General features: G+C 44.6%; 3 protein-coding genes across 9 annotated transcripts in view; 2 read left to right on the top strand and 1 right to left on the bottom strand.

The window, feature by feature from the left end:
* CMSS1 (cms1 ribosomal small subunit homolog) overlaps window positions 1-15,651 on the bottom strand; it is a 368,267-nt gene that overhangs the window by 219,542 nt on the left and 133,074 nt on the right. The window lies entirely within an intron of this gene.
* Window positions 1-15,651, top strand: part of FILIP1L (filamin A interacting protein 1 like) — a 296,199-nt gene that overhangs the window by 159,487 nt on the left and 121,061 nt on the right. The gene's annotated exons all lie outside the window — the stretch shown is intronic.
* Window positions 848-3,033, top strand: LOC125620912 (uncharacterized). The gene is made up of 2 exons (XM_048817189.2): window positions 848-1,893; window positions 2,482-3,033. The coding sequence occupies exons 1-2, from the start codon at window positions 1,311-1,313 to the stop codon at window positions 2,646-2,648; spliced, it is 750 nt and encodes a 249-aa protein (XP_048673146.2). The 5' UTR covers window positions 848-1,310; the 3' UTR covers window positions 2,649-3,033.

Here is a 15,651-nt window from a genome sequence, read left to right as displayed (position 1 = left end):
AGTTGACAAAATTTTTAGAGCAAACTTGGGTGATCCACAGTTTTGTATGGTTTACATGAATCCAGATACCCATGCAAGCCAAAAATCGAAGTTTTGATGAATCCTTGCAAACCAAATCTGGATATTTTGAACTTTTGAACATGAAAAACTCCAAGTATTTTTGTTTGAAGTTCAAGTAGATCATCCCACACAATGCAAGGGAAGCACAACAGAGATTTGGGCTTGTGCACAGTTGTATTATTCATGTCTTGTTAAAATTATGGGACATCTGTGGGGCTTTTCTTCCTCTTCCCCCCTCTAAACAAGAGTCATTTACGCTCAAACTAAGTAGCTAATGATCAAACAAGTAGAATAATGATCCTGATTGTCCTTTAACATGCTCAGCATAGACATGAGTTCATGAGCAAGACAGGCACGCAGCCTCATCAGACATTAGTAAACACTTTTGATCTTCCTTTGAAGAAACTATTCTCAGGATATTCAGAAGCCTGTGGTTTATATTCATGTGTGCAGGAGAGCAATGCTGAATAGAACACTCCCACACAGAGAAAGATCTCAGCAAAGCTATGCTTGTTAAACTATCCCTGAAGAAAAGGAGCTGGAAATTAGGAAGCACTTACTGGACTGAATTAAGGGTACAGTTTTATTCTTCAATCCAGATTGCAATCTCTATTGCCCATTCTACATTTCTTCTTCATGAGTAGAGCTCCCATTGCTATGTTTTGAATATAGCGTTATCTCTAACTCCACAGCAAAAATGAATAATGGTGGGAACAGAGATGGACACAAATGGTTAGAAAACTAATGTGCACTTAGAGGCCTTAACAACCTTTTTCTTTAAGAAAAAAAATATTTTTAAAAAATAAAAACACTAAAAATCAAAAACCTGGTGGTTACTTCCTCCTATTTCACCTAGAACTATACATCTGACATTATAAAACCATTTGTTCCTTAGACCTGGTCTACACTAGGACTTTAGGTCGAATTTAGCAGCGTTAAATCGATTTAAACCTGCACCCGTCCACACAATGAAGCCCTTTATTTCGACTTAAAGGGCTCTTAAAATCGATTTCCTTATTCCACCCCTGACAAGTGGATTAGCGCTTAAATCGACGTTGCCGGCTCGAATTTGGGGTACTGTGGACACAATTCGATGGTATTGGCCTCCGGGAGCTATCCCAGAGTGCTCCATTCTGACCGCTCTGGACAGCGCTCTCAACTCAGATGCACTGGCCAGGTAGACAGGAAAAGAACCGCGAACTTTTGAATCTCATTTCCTGTTTGGCCAGCGTGGCAAGCTGCAGGTGACCATGCAGAGCTCATCAGCACAGGTGACCATGATGGAGTCCCAGAATCGCAAAAGAGCTCCAGCATGGACCGAACGGGAGGTACGGGATCTGATCGCTGTTTGGGGAGAGGAATCCGTGCTATCAGAACTCCGTTCCAGTTTTCGAAATGCCAAAACCTTTGTGAAAATCTCCCAGGGCATGAAGGACAGAGGCCATAACAGGGACCCGAAGCAGTGCCGCGTGAAACTGAAGGAGCTGAGGCAAGCCTACCAGAAAACCAGAGAGGCGAACAGCCGCTCTGGGTCAGAGCCCCAAACATGCCGCTTCTATGATGAGCTGCATGCCATTTTAGGGGGTTCAGCCACCACTACCCCAGCCGTGTTGTTTGACTCCTTCAATGGAGATGGAGGCAATACGGAAGTAGGTTTTGGGGACGAAGAAGATGATGATGAGGAGGAGGTTGTAGATAGCTCACAGCAAGCAAGTGGAGAAACCGGTTTTCCCGACAGCCAGGAACTGTTTCTCACCCTGGACCTGGAGCCAGTACCCCCCGAACCCACCCAAGGCTGCCTCCTGGACCCAGCAGGCGGAGAAGGGACCTCTGGTGAGTGTACCTTTTAAAATGCTATACATGGTTTAAAAGCAAGCATGTGAAAGGATTACTTTGCCCTGGCATTTGCGGTTCTCCTAGATGTAGTCCTAAAGCCTTTGCAAAAGGTTTCTGGGGAGGGCAGCCTTATTTCGTCCTTCATGGTAGGACACTTTACCACTCCAGGCCAGTAACACGTACTCGGGAATCACTGTAGAACAAAGCATTGCAGTGTATGTTTGCTGGCATTCAACCAAAATCTGTTCTTTATCTCTCTGTGTTATCCTCAGGAGAGTGAGATATAATTCATGGTCACCTGGTTGAAATAGAGTGCTTTTCTTCAGGGGACACTCAGAGGAGCCCATTCCTGCTGGGCTGTTTGCCTGTGGCTAAACAGAAATGTTCCCCGCTGTTAGCCACAGGGAGGGGAGAAGGTTGAGGGGGTAGTCACGCGATGGGAGGAGGCAAAATGCGACCTTGTAACGAAAGCACATGTGCTATGTATGTAATGTTAACAGCAAGGTTTACCCTGAAAGAGTGTAGCGACTGTTTTATAAAATGTGTCTTTTTAAATACCGCTGTCCCTTTTTTTCTCTCCACCAGCTGCATGTGTTTCAATGATCACAGGATCTTCTCCTTCCCAGAGGCTAGTGAAGATTAGAAAGAAAAAAAAACGCACTCGCGATGAAATGTTCTCCGAGCTCATGCTGACACTGACACTGACAGAGCACAGACTGACAGAGCACAGACGAATGCGTGGAGGCAAATAATGTCAGAGTGCAGGAAAGCACAAAATGACCGGGAGGAGAGGTGGAGGGCTGAAGAGAGTAAGTGGCGGGCTGAAAAGAGGGCTGAAGCTCAAATGTGGCGGCAGCGTGATGAGAGGAGGCAGGATTCAATGCTGAGGCTGCTGCAGGACCAAACCAGTATGCTCCAGTGTATGGTTGAGCTGCAGCAAAGGCAGCTGGAGCACAGACTGCCACTGCTGCCCCTCTGTAACCAACCGCCCTCCTCCCCAAGTTCCATAGTCTCCACACCCAGACGCCCAAGAACGCGGTGGGGGGGCCTCCGGCCAACCAGCCACTCCACCACAGAGGATTGCCCAAAAAAAAGAAGGCTGTCATTCAATAAATTTTAAAGTTGTAAACTTTTAAAGTGCTGTGCTTAAAGTGCTGTGTGGCATTTTCCTTCCCTCCTCCACCACCCCTCCTGGGATACCTTGGTAGTCATCCCCCTATTTGTGTGATGAATGAATAACGAATGCATGACTGTGAAGCAGCAATGACTTTATTGCCTCTGCAAGCAATGATTAAAGGGAGGAGGGGAGGGTGGTTAGCTTACAGGGAAGTAGAGTGAACCAAGGGGCGGGGGGGTTCATCAAGGAGAAACAAACAGAACTTTCACACCGTAGCCTGGCCAGTCATGAAACTGGTTTTCAAAGCTTCTCTGATGCGTACCGCGCCCTCCTGTGCTCTTCTAACCGCCCTGGTGTCTGGCTGCGCGTAACCAGCAGCTAGGCGATTTGCCTCAACCTCCCACCCCGCCATAAACGTCTCCCCCTTACTCTCACAGATATTGTGGAGCACACAGCAAGCAGTAATAACAGTGGGAATATTGGTTTCGCTGAGGTCTAAGCGAGTCAGTAAACTGCGCCAGCGCGCCTTTAAACGTCCAAATGCACATTCTACCACCATTCTGCACTTGCTCAGCCTGTAGTTGAACAGCTCCTGACCACTGTCCAGGCTGCCTGTGTACGGCTTCATGAGCCATGGCATTAAGGGGTAGGCTGGGTCCCCAAGGATACATATAGGCATTTCAACATCCCCAACAGTTATTTTCTGGTCTGGGAATAAAGTCCCTTCCTGCAGCTTTTGAAACAGACCAGAGTTCCTGAAGATGCGAGCATCATGCACCTTTCCCGGCCATCCCACGTTAATGTTGGTGAAACGTCCCTTGTGATCCACCAGAGCTTGCAGCACTATCGAAAAGTACCCCTTGCGGTTTATGTACTCGGCGGCTTGGTGCTCCGGTGCCAAGATAGGGATATGGGTTCCGTCTATAGCCCCACCACAGTTAGGGAATCCCATTGTAGCAAAGCCATCCACTATGACCTGCACATTTCCCAGGGTCACTACCCTTGATATCAGCAGATCTTTGATTGCGTGGGCTACTTGCATCACAGCAGCCCCCACAGTAGATTTGCCCACTCCAAATTGATTCCCAACTGACCGGTAGCTGTCTGGCGTTGCAAGCTTCCACAGGGCTATCGCCACTCGCTTCTCAACTGTGAGGGCTGCTCTCATCTTGGTATTCATGCGCTTCAGGGCAGGGGAAAGCAAGTCACAAAGTTCCATGAAAGTGCCCTTACGCATGCGAAAGTTTCGCAGCCACTGGGAATCGTCCCAGACCTGCAACACTATGCGGTCCCACCAGTCTGTGCTTGTTTCCCGAGCCCAGATTCGGCGTTCCACAGCATGAACCTGCCCCATTAGCACCATGATGCATGCATTGTCAGGGCCCATGCTTTCAGAGAAATCTGTGTCCATGTCCTGATCACTCACGGGACCGCGCTGACGTCGCCTCCTCGCCCGGTATCGCGTTGCCATGTTCTGGTGCTGCATATACCGCTGGATAATGCGTGTGGTGGTTAATGTGCTCCTAATTGCCAAAGTGAGCTGAGCGGCCTCCATGCTTGCCATGGTATGGCGTCCGCACAGAAAAAAGGCGCGGAACGATTGTCTGCCGTTGCTCTGACGGAGGGAGGGGCGACTGACGACACTGCTTACAGGGTTGGCTTCAGGGAGCTAAAATCAACAAAGGGTGTGCCTGTACATCAAGGAGTATTTCAGGCAGGACTGCATGGAGGGTTCCAATAAGAAATGGTGCACCTAAGTTATCGTTGTTATTGGAACAAGGAGGTTAGCCTGGCCTCTGATTGATACATGGCTAGATTTACCTCGCTGCACCTTCTCTGTGAGTGACTGCAGTGTGATCTAGACAGGGGAGGAGGCAAATGAGTACAAAACAAATCTGGTCTATTTCTTGTTCTGACCCACTCCATCTATCTTTTACATCTTTGGCTGGCAGCAGACGGTGCAGAAGGACTGCATGCCATCCACATCTCTTGCCTGCCTGGCAGAAGATGGTACAGTACGACTGCTAGCAGTCTGTATCGCCTGCCCGCTCACCATAAGACGGTTCAATAGGACTGACTGCAGGACTAAAGAGAATGACCTGGTCAAGTCACTCCAAATTTAGTCCCTGCGCCCATGTCTGCCCAGGCGCTCCCAGCCGACGTGGCCAGGAGCACCTCGGACACGACGAGGACGACTACCAGTCGTATTGCACCGTCTGCTGCCAGAAGGCAATGGGTTGCTGCTACTGTGCAGCAAAGCCGTACCGCGTCTGCCAGCACCCAGGAGACATAGGGTGATGGTTACCTGAGCTGGCTCCATGCTTGCTGTGGTATGGCGTCTGCACAGGTAACTCAGGAAAAAAGGCGCGAAATGATTGTCTGCCCTTGCTTTCACGGAGGGAGGGAGGGAACGGGGGCCTGACGACACGTACCCAGAACCACCCGCGACAATGTTTTAGCCCCCTCAGAGTGCTCCATTGTGACTGCTCTGGACAGCACTCTCAGATGCCCGATTGTTTGCCATTGCTCTGACGCTGGGAGGGGCGCTTACAGGGTTGGCTTCAGGGAGCTAAAATCAACAAAGGGGGTGGCTTTACATCAAGGAGTATTTCAGGCAGGACTTCACGGAGGGTTCCAATAAGAAATGGTGCACCTAAGTTATTGTCCTTATTGGAACAAGAAGGTTAGCCTGGCCTCTGATTGATACATGGCTAGATTTACCTCGCTGCACCTTCTCTGTAAGTGACTGCAGTGTGATCTAGAAGAATGAGTCCCCTGGACAGGGGAGGGGGGGAAGCAAATGAGTACAAAACAAATCTGGTCTATTTCTTGTTTTGATCCACTCCATCTATCTTTTACATCTTTGGCTGGCAGCAGACGGTGCAGAAGGACTGCATGCCATCCACATCTCATGGCTGCTCGGCAGAAGATGGTACAGTACGACTGCTAGCAGTCCGTATCGCCTGCTCGCTCACCATAAGACGGTTCAATAGGACTGACTGCAGGACTAAAGAGAATGACCTGGTCAAGTCACTCCAAATTTAGTCCCTGCGCCCATGTCTGCCCAGGCGCTCCTGATCGACCTCACAGAGGCGACCAGGAGCACCTCAGACATGACGATGACGGCTACCAGTCGTACTGTACTGTCTGCTGCCACAAGGCAAGGGGTTGCTGCTACTGTGTAGCAATGCCGTACCGCGTCTGCCAGCACCCAGGAGACATAGGGTGACGGTTACCTGAGCGGGCTCCATGCTTGCCATGGTATGGCGTCTGCACAGGTAACTCAGGAAAAAAGGCGCGAAATGATTGTCTGCCCTTGCTTTCACGGGGGGAGGGAGGGAACGGGGGGCTGACGATATGTACCCAGAACCACCCACGACAATGTTTTAGCCCCATCAGGCATTGGGATCTCAACCCAGAATTCCAATGGGCAGCGGAGACTGCGGGAACTGTGGGATAGCTACCCACAGTGCAACGCTCCGGAAGTCGACGCTTGCCTCGGTACTGTGGAAGCGCTCCGCCGAGTTAATGCACTTAATGCACTTAGAGCATTTTCTGTGGGGACACACACACTCGAATATATAAAACCGATTTCTAAAAAACCGACTTCTATAAATTCGACCTAATTTCGTAGTGTAGACATACCCTTAAACTGGATTATCGAGGGAGAGATCAGATTAGCAAGAAGTTTTTGTACACCTCATTTTTGTCCACCTCTCTCTACAGAATTGTTCTCTATACTGTATTATAATGTTTTGTATACGGTAGCTTTGAAAAGATGTTTTAAACATGAATATATTTTGCCCAGTTAAGTAGCACTGCAAGAAACTATCCAGTGGATACAATTTTGTATAAATAATTACAATGTAGCACTAACACCAACAGGCTGTCAAAGACAGTAGCCTGTACCAGCTTTTTCAGAAGAAAGTATAAGAAACCCTGTAGTAGGCAGTTATGGAATGACCTGCCCATAGGGAAAGATTCTGCTTAAGCCTAACCCTGATAAGTAAGAGTCTGGCTTATGCCCTGAAGTACGAAAGCGTATATCCCTTCCAAAACTTTTTTAAAAAATATTTGATTTCCAACCCCGGATATTCTTGTTATCCATACAAATCATAGAAACATAGGGTTGGAAGAAGGGACCTTGAGAGGTCATCAAGTCCATCTACCTGTTCTGACCATGTAAACCTAGACCATCCGACAGGTGTTTATCTATCCTGTCCTTAAAAACCTCCAAAGGTGGGCATTCCATAACCGCCCTTGGAAGTCTATGCCAGCGTTTAATTGCCTTGTAGTTCGAAACTTTTTCCTAATATCTAAGCTAAATCTCTACTGCAGAAAGTTAAGCCCATTACTACTTCTCCTACATTCAGTGGACAAGAAGAATAATTGATCACTATCGTCTTTATAACAGCCCTGAATGTATTTGAAGACGTATCCGATCCCCCATCACTCTTCCTTTCTCAAGACTAAATATGCGAAATATGCCTCTCCTCAGTGGTAGGGCTCTACCAAATTCACGGCCATGAAAAACATGTCACGGACCAGGAAATCTGGTCTTTTGTGTGCTTTTACATTATACTATGCAGATTTCACAGGGGAGACCAGTGTTTCTCAAATTGGGGGTCCTGACCCAAAAGGGAGTTGCAGGAGGGTCACAAGGTTATTTTGGGAGGGTGGCAGTATTGTCACCCTTACTTCTAAGCTGCCTTCAGAACTGGGTGGCTGGAGAGTGGCAGCGGCTCGCCAGGTGCCCAGCTCTGAAGGCACCACACCGCCAGCAGCAGCATAGAAGTAAGGGTGGCAATACCATATGTGACAAAGTCCCTCCTCTACCCTGGTGGGTCTTGTGCTTATTGGCGGATTTGCTCACCTCGGAGATTCACGGCAGGCTTCAGTTTGTCCGTTTTCGTGAACCCACAATCCAGGTCAACTCCTCCAGTATCAAGCAGGGAATTGTGGGGGGTGGAGGTTTGGGGGGAACCCGGGCCCGCCCTCTACTCCAAGTTCCAGCCCAGGGCCCTGTGGATTGCAGCTGTCTCCAGCAGCTCCTGTAACAGCTGCGTGACAGCTACAACTCCCTGGCTACTTCCCCATGGCCTCCTTCCAGCACCTTCTTTATTCTCACCACAAGACCTTCCTCCTGATGTCTGATAATGCTTGTACTTCTCAGTCTTCCAGTAGCACACATTCTCACTCTTAGCTTTTTGCGCCTCTTGCTCCCAGCTCCTCGCACGCACACCACAAACTGAAGTGAGCTCCTTTTTAAACCCAGGTGCCCTGATTAGCCTGCCTGTCTTAATTGATTCTGGCAGTTTCTTGATAGGCTGATTAGAATAGCTGCAGCCAATCTGCCTTAATTGTTTCCAGAAAGTTCCTGATTGTTCTGGAACCTTCCCTGTTACCTTACCCAGGGAAAAGGGACCTACTTAACCTGGGGCTAATATATCTGCCTTCTATCACTCTCCTGTAGCCATCTGGCCTGACCCTGTCACACATACCATGCCATCCTTACGTCTGTGCTTCTGCTGGTGATGACTCTGCCTTCAGCGCTGGGCCCCCAACCAGCAGCCACCACGCTTCAGCTGCCCAGCTCTGAAGGCAGCGCCGCCATCAGCAGCAGCGCAGAAATAAGGGTAGCAGTAGCACGAACCCCCCCTTACAATAATTTTGCAACTCCTTTTTGGGTCAGGATCCCTACAATTAAAACACCATAAAATTTCAGATTTAAATAGCTGAAATCATGAAATTTACAATTTTTAAAATCCTATGTCCTTGAAATTGACCAAAATGGACTGTGAATTTGGTAGGGCCCTACTCATGTTTTTATCATTTTTTGTTGCTCTCCCCTAGACTCTCTCCAATCTGTGCACACCTTTCTTAAAAATTAGCACCCAAAACTGGACACAGTATTCCAGATGAGCCTCACCAGCATCAAGCTGAGGGGAACAATTACTTCTCATGTCTTACTTATGACACTACTGTTAATACACCCCAGAACAATATTAGCTTCTTTTTTTTTTTTTTTTTTCAATTCCTTCATATTTTTGGCTCATATTGAATTTGTGATCCACTCTAACCCCCTGAGCAGTACTACCCCCTATCCAGTTATTCCCCATTTTATAGCTGTGCATTTGATTTGTCCTTCCTAAGTGAAGGACTTTGCATTTGTCTTTACTGAATTTCATCTAGTTGAATTCAAACCAATTCTCCAATTTGTCAAGGTCATTTTAAATTCTAAACCAGTCCTCTGAAGTTCTTGTGACTTCTCCCATCTTGGTGTCATCCACAAATTTTATAAGCATACTCTTCACTCCATTATCAAAGTCATTAATGAAAATATTGAATAGTACCAAACCCTGGACTGACCCCTGTGGGACCCCACTAGATACGTCCTCCCAATTTGACAGAAAACCATTGATAATTACTCAGAGTATGGTTTTTCAACCAGTTGTGTGCACCCACTTCATAATAAGTTCATCTAGACCACATTTCCCTAGTTTACTTATGAGAATGTCATGTGGGACTGTGTCCAAAACCTTATGAAAACAAGCTTAAGTCTATGGCTTCCCCGCATCCACTACGCCACTAAGAAGGAAATTAGGTTGGTTTGGCATTTGTTTTTGACAAATCCATGTTGGTTGTTATTTATCAACCTATTATCCTCTGATGCTTACAAACTGATTGTTTAATAATTTGTTCCAGTATCTTTCCAGGTATCAAAGTTAAGCTGTAATTTCCTGGATCCCCTTCACTCCCCCTTTTAAAGATAGGTATTATCTTTTCTCTTTTCCAGCCCTCTGGGACCTCACCCAGCCTCCACGAGTTCTCAAAGATAACTGCTAAGAATTCTGAGATTGCCTTAGTTAGTTCCTTTTCCCTAGGGTAAATTTTTGTCAGTCCCTGCCAACTTGAATACATCTAACTTATCTAGATAGTCTTTAACCTGTTCTTTCCCTATTTTGGCTTGCGTTCTTCCCTCTTGTTGTTAATATTAATTGCGTTAAGCATCCACTCACAATTAACTTTCTTAGAGAAAACTGATGCAAAATAGGCATTAAACACCTCAGCCTTGGTGAGGCATCATGTGTTATTAGCTCTCCTTCCTCATTAAGTAGTGGACCTACACTTTCTTTCATCTTTCTCTTGCTCCTAATGTATGTCTAGAACCTCTACTTAATGCCTTTTTATGTCTCTTGCTAGGTGAAACTCATTTTGTCTCTTAACCTCTCATTTTGTCCCTATATGCTTGTGCTATTCTTTTGTATTCATTCTTAACAATCTGTCCATATTTCCACTTTTGGTAGGATTCCTTTTTGATTTTCAAGTCATTAAAGAATTCCTGATGGAGCCATATCAGCCTCTTAATATTCTTCCAACTTTCCTCTGCATCAGGATAGTTTGCTGTTGTGCCCTTAATATTGTCTTTGTGTGAAAGTGCCAGTTCTTCTAAAGTCCTTATTCCCTTCGATTTTTTCCCCCAGGGGACATTATCTACTAGTTCTCTGAGTTTGTTAAAGTCTGTTGTTTTTTTTAATCCTTTGTCTTTATTCAGCTGCTCTCACTCCTTTCTTTCATTAGAATCGTGAAGCCCATGACTTATGATCACATTCACCTAAGTTACATTCCACCTTCAGGGCTGGTCTACGCTACAGGGGGGAGGGAGGAATCGGTTTAAGTTAGGCAACTTTAGCTATGTGAATAACGTAGCTGAAGCTGACATACTTAGATCTACTTACCGCCGCAGTGTGTCAACAGGAGACGCTCTCCTGTCGATTCCGCTTGTGCTTTTCATTGAGGTGGAGTACCGGAGTCAACACTAGAGCGATCAGTGGTCGATTTATCGTGTCAATACACGATAAATCGACCCCCGCTGGATTGATCACTGCCCATCGATCCAGCCAATAGTGTAGACAAGCCCTAAGTTTCACAACCAATTCCTCCCTTAGTCAGAATAAAGTCTAAAATGGCTCCCCACACCAGTTACTCCCTCCATGTTCTGAAGCAAGAAGTTATCCCCAACACATTCCAAGAACTGAGTAAACATTTTGTGTTTTGCCATTACTTTTCTAAAAGATGTCTGGGCAGTTATAGTCCCCTACCAGGTCCAGGTCTTGTGTTTTGAATATTTCTGATATTTGTTCTAGAAATGCCTCATCCACCTCCTCTTCCCGATTTGGTGGTCTGCAGTAGATCTCTACCATAGCATCACCTCTGTTTTTCCCCCGTTCATCTTCACCATGAAACTTTCAACTGGTCTGCGCCTCACCTCCTTCTGGACCTCAGGACAAGTGTATACATTCTTAATGTGCAATGCTTCTCCTCCCATTTTTCCCTGCCTGTCCTTCCTGAACAAACTATAACCTCCTATTCCAGGATGCCAATCATAACATTTATCCCATCAAGTCTCTGTGATGCCAATTATGTCATTCCTCTTGTATAGATACCTAAGATGTTGGGGGAGTCTGCTCATTGTTTTCCCTCTCGTTGCTCCTATGACCCTAATATAATTTTCCATTCCTCCACAACTTCCAGCTCTCTGGCAAAGTCACCTTGTATACTTAGCTGTGGGTGTTTGCCACCTGCCACTTAATGTCTAATCCCTTCTTGAATCCTGCTAAACTCTCTGCCTCAGTGATATCCTGTGGTAATGAGAGCACCACAGATTAATTGGGGGCCATTTGAAAAAAGTATTTGTTTAATCAGCTTTGAATTTGCCATTTTTCATTTCTCCTGAATGTCTGATCTCATATGCTGAAAAAGAGAAAACACAAGTTTTCAGTCTACCTTCTCTATACCATTCTCTCTTCTCCTTTAATAAAATGAAACAAAATAAAATAAACCTACATGGGTCATATTTATCTTCAAGTATTGTAAAAATGTAGGATCTGAGTCTTTCTGCTACACAGTTGTCTTTTGTCCAGTTAATTTTAGGGTACATAGATAAAGGCTGCATTTATGTACATAATTTGTAAAGTAGGAACATTTTCTTTTCATGCACCAGTATTTCCAGCTTTTGCTTTGAATAGTCCTGTAATTACAGAATAATTATATATGGAAAGCTAACTTACAGCAGCTGCAGAATAAATAGTAAACCACAAAAGCTATATTAAATAATGTGGACTGTGTCTTAAGCTCATAAAAAAGGCAAAAATACACATACTTGGAATGCAACCTGGTATAACAACTGAAATATAAGAAAGTTGCATTTTATTTCAATGGGTGATACTGAAGATAGCAGGTAAGCATCTCATCTTTGTTAAAAAGGGAGTAAAAGATAATGCAGCCCATAGTTTTAAATGCTTAGAACTGTATTTTCTAACCAAATTTCTTCAGATCACATCAAAAGCACTTGTCCTCACTGAGGACTAAGTTCCATGGTAAGTTCAAAGTATTAGAAAGAACCTATTTCAAAAGTGTTTGAATATAAAATAAGCATATGAAATCATTTAAATAGTGAAAAAATATTCCCTTCACACACTGATCTCTCATGAGCAATTGAATGTAGTTAAACGAACCTCCCCTCAAGCCACTTTTGGGAGAACAAGCAAGAGAAATTTCAGTTAAGAGCAACCTATCTCCCTCTCCCCAAAAGTTATAAACTCCTGAAAACAGGGCCGTATAATGGCAGAGTCTTGTCACTCATCACTACTTTACAGCCAAGTTATAATACACAGGTATCAAATGATTTAACTTCAGAATCACTGATTCTAATTTTGCTTGCATTGAAATCAATAGCAAAATCCTCAAATGGGCCAAATTCAGAGTAAGTCTACTTTCTTCCAGCATCTTCAGCATGTAAATTATACTGGTATACATTCTCATCCCTCCGACTACCATCCACGTACAAAAGCTGAAAAGCCTTTACTTAATCTAGAGGAGTTACAGCTGGTGTAACAAACAGAGGTGTGTGAAAAAGACTGGTTTAGCAAGAAAAGCAACTAACAGGAAGGTCTAACATAATCTGTGTGTCTTTGGGTGATGGTCTAAGTCATAGGATATATTTATGCAGCAGTTGGGAATTACACTTCCCAGATGCTGTGTAGATGTACCGTAAGGGGTGCCAGAAGGTGTAAATTAACACAATCTTAGACTCATCTCTGAATTTGGCCATTGGCTTCAGGAAGAAAAAGATTGGGCCCTATAAGGGTGCTATAGATTGGGAATGGGTGGACAGTTTTGTTAATGAAGTTTGATCTAATGCATAAGGAGGTTTGAAGTCTCTAAATGGAAACAAGCCTCTTTCAACAGATTAGAAACAATTAAACATGAATGCTTAATAGCACTTAACATTTCTGATAATGCGAATGAACTTTGACATGTGTTTTGGGTAATTGTAGCATGCATTCCGAGTGCTGTATGCTGTGAATACCAGCTCTTGAGTTCTCAAACCACAATATCAACATAAAATTGCTTCTAAATCAGTGGCTCTGAAACTGTGGTCTGCAAGCCACAGGTGAGCCACAGAGTACTCGCTATTCATATGATGAGGGCTGACTGGACACGTGGTATTGGCTCTTTCTCCCTGTTTCCAACTGTTACATTGAATTATATGTTTCAGAGGAACAGCCGTGTTAGTCTGTATTCGCAAAAAGAAAAGGAGTACTTGTGGCACCTTAGAGACTAACCAATTTATTTGAGCATGAGCTTTCGTGAGCTACAGCTCAGCTGTAGCTCACGAAAGCTCATGCTCAAATAAATTGGTTAGTCTCTAAGGTGCCACATTGAATTATATGAAGCTAATAATATATCACATTTATCTCCTAATATCACTTTGCCATGTAAGCAACTGCTTAGCTACAGCAAGAATGTATGCCAATGGGAACAGAAGAGACAGCCCATGTGAACATGACTGGGAGGGGAACAGATTTATGACAATACAAGGAAAGGTGGCTGGTGTAATCATAATCCACAAGACGATCTTTCCATTAAAATGTAATCCACACTATGAAAGATTTGGAGATCCCTGATCTGAAGATTAATGCTCAAAAATTTAAAACTGACAGCAAGAGATCTTATTGAAAAGTAGTTAGAGGGTATGCATGATATCTGCAGAATTCTGGTTAAAAAAATAAAAGACTTCCTATGCCAATTCAGCACAGTCAGTCAGTCTGACCTTCAAGTGATCCTTCTAGACCTTTCCCAGGCTCTCCATAGGTTTAAAAAAGGGAGGAAAGGCACAAGCTAAACTGAATTTCCATGGCCCACTGCCTGATTCTTTGGTACATGAACGGCATGAATGATGCAAAGACTCAAGTCTACCCATCAGCCAAGGAGAATTTTTTTGGAGACGTGCTTTAAGTGCTCTTTTGCTCGCTTATATTGGCTTCCAGGGCCAGATCTCAGCAAGGTATAGTGATGAAGGAACCTAGCTTATAGGGAAGGAGGGTGCATCACACCACTTTTACCCTGAGCACGCTGTTATGGAAGAATTCTCTCCGATGTATTTCAAAGACCCGGTATCATCCTTTGACCCAGATGGACTCCCCCAGCCGAAGAGATGGTAAACTGAACATTGGTCAGTTGAAAGAACATACCAGGCTCCACCACAGAAATGGCTTTCAAGGTGCTCTCTCTCTCTCTTTCTTTGGAAACATTTTATGTGATCTCTTGGAGCCAGATTCTTGCCTGGTTTGAATAACTACTCTCCTGAATTGTGTAAGAACTGCTGCTGCAGGATCCTTGAGAAGCTAAGACCAGAGGTCCCAGTTTTAACAAGACCCTATTACAAAGAAAAACCCAAGCTGCTTGTTTACTCTCCCTGTGACAGCAGTTTGACTCTCCTGTGATACCACGCCAAGAGACTCACTGGGGATCAACCAGGGGACCTGTCCTGCCCCTGGATTTCCTGGACACCTAGTTCCATCTTGCAGACCCGGTGGAGGAACGGAAGTGCTTGCTGAATCCTTGAAAGCTCCCAGGTGAGTTAGCTGTTGAAGAAAAGATCTCTCTTGTTTTGACCATATCCCTTTAAATAAGAGAGGTTTAAAAAAAGAAACACATAATTCCTTGCTTAGTCATGGATTCTTGGAAGGAATATCAAGTTCTCAACAATTCAGGATCCTTACCATGGGATTAATGGAAGACATGCTCCTATGAGCAATTTTGTTAGCTTTTAAGTCAATCACTGGCTAAAGAGAGAAAATACTGATGGGAAAAGGAAAAAAAAAAAAGATGGATGTTTCTTAAAACCCTCCGGTGTCTGTGGTGAAGTCATCTCTGCAGGATATTTCTGTCTTTCCCACAAAAACAGTGGGGATTTCTGAGCCACCTGCTTGTTCACTGCTGCCAAAGAGACAAATGCAGTTTCATCTCTCACACAATATGACTGAGAGGGTGGAGACCAAATTAACGTCATAGAAACATTCAATCACCTGTTATTGTGGCTCTTAAGGAGACCATATTTTGATCCTATAGATTAGCCCATCACTAAGATTTCTTTCTTAAATGTAAAAGAACATTCATGTTAGGAGATAAAAAATACAATTTTAAAGACCCCAGCAATGAGAACAGATCCTAAGGTCTCAAACCTATTTGAAGAAATTACTTCCCTCAACTTTGGTTTTCCAACTGGATTGGGGAGAGGGGAGGGCAGAAAAGAAATGCTGCAATTTAACACCCACTCAATTCAGGTCTGA

Source organism: Caretta caretta, chromosome 1 (assembly GCF_965140235.1).
Source record: "Caretta caretta isolate rCarCar2 chromosome 1, rCarCar1.hap1, whole genome shotgun sequence".
NCBI classification, from domain to species: domain Eukaryota; kingdom Metazoa; phylum Chordata; order Testudines; family Cheloniidae; genus Caretta; species Caretta caretta.
The sequence above is the reverse complement of the archived record's forward strand: the minus strand, read 5'-3'. Positions and strand labels throughout refer to the sequence as shown.

Bases quoted from the DNA above. Each gene is read 5' to 3' on its own strand.
- LOC125620912 (XM_048817189.2), top strand. From the start codon at position 1,311: ATGCAGAGCTCATCAGCACAGGTGACCATGATGGAGTCCCAGAATCGC. The intron at 1,894-2,481 runs GTGAGTGTACCT...TCTCTCCACCAG, and splicing joins AGGCGGAGAAGGGACCTCTG to CTGCATGTGTTTCAATGATC.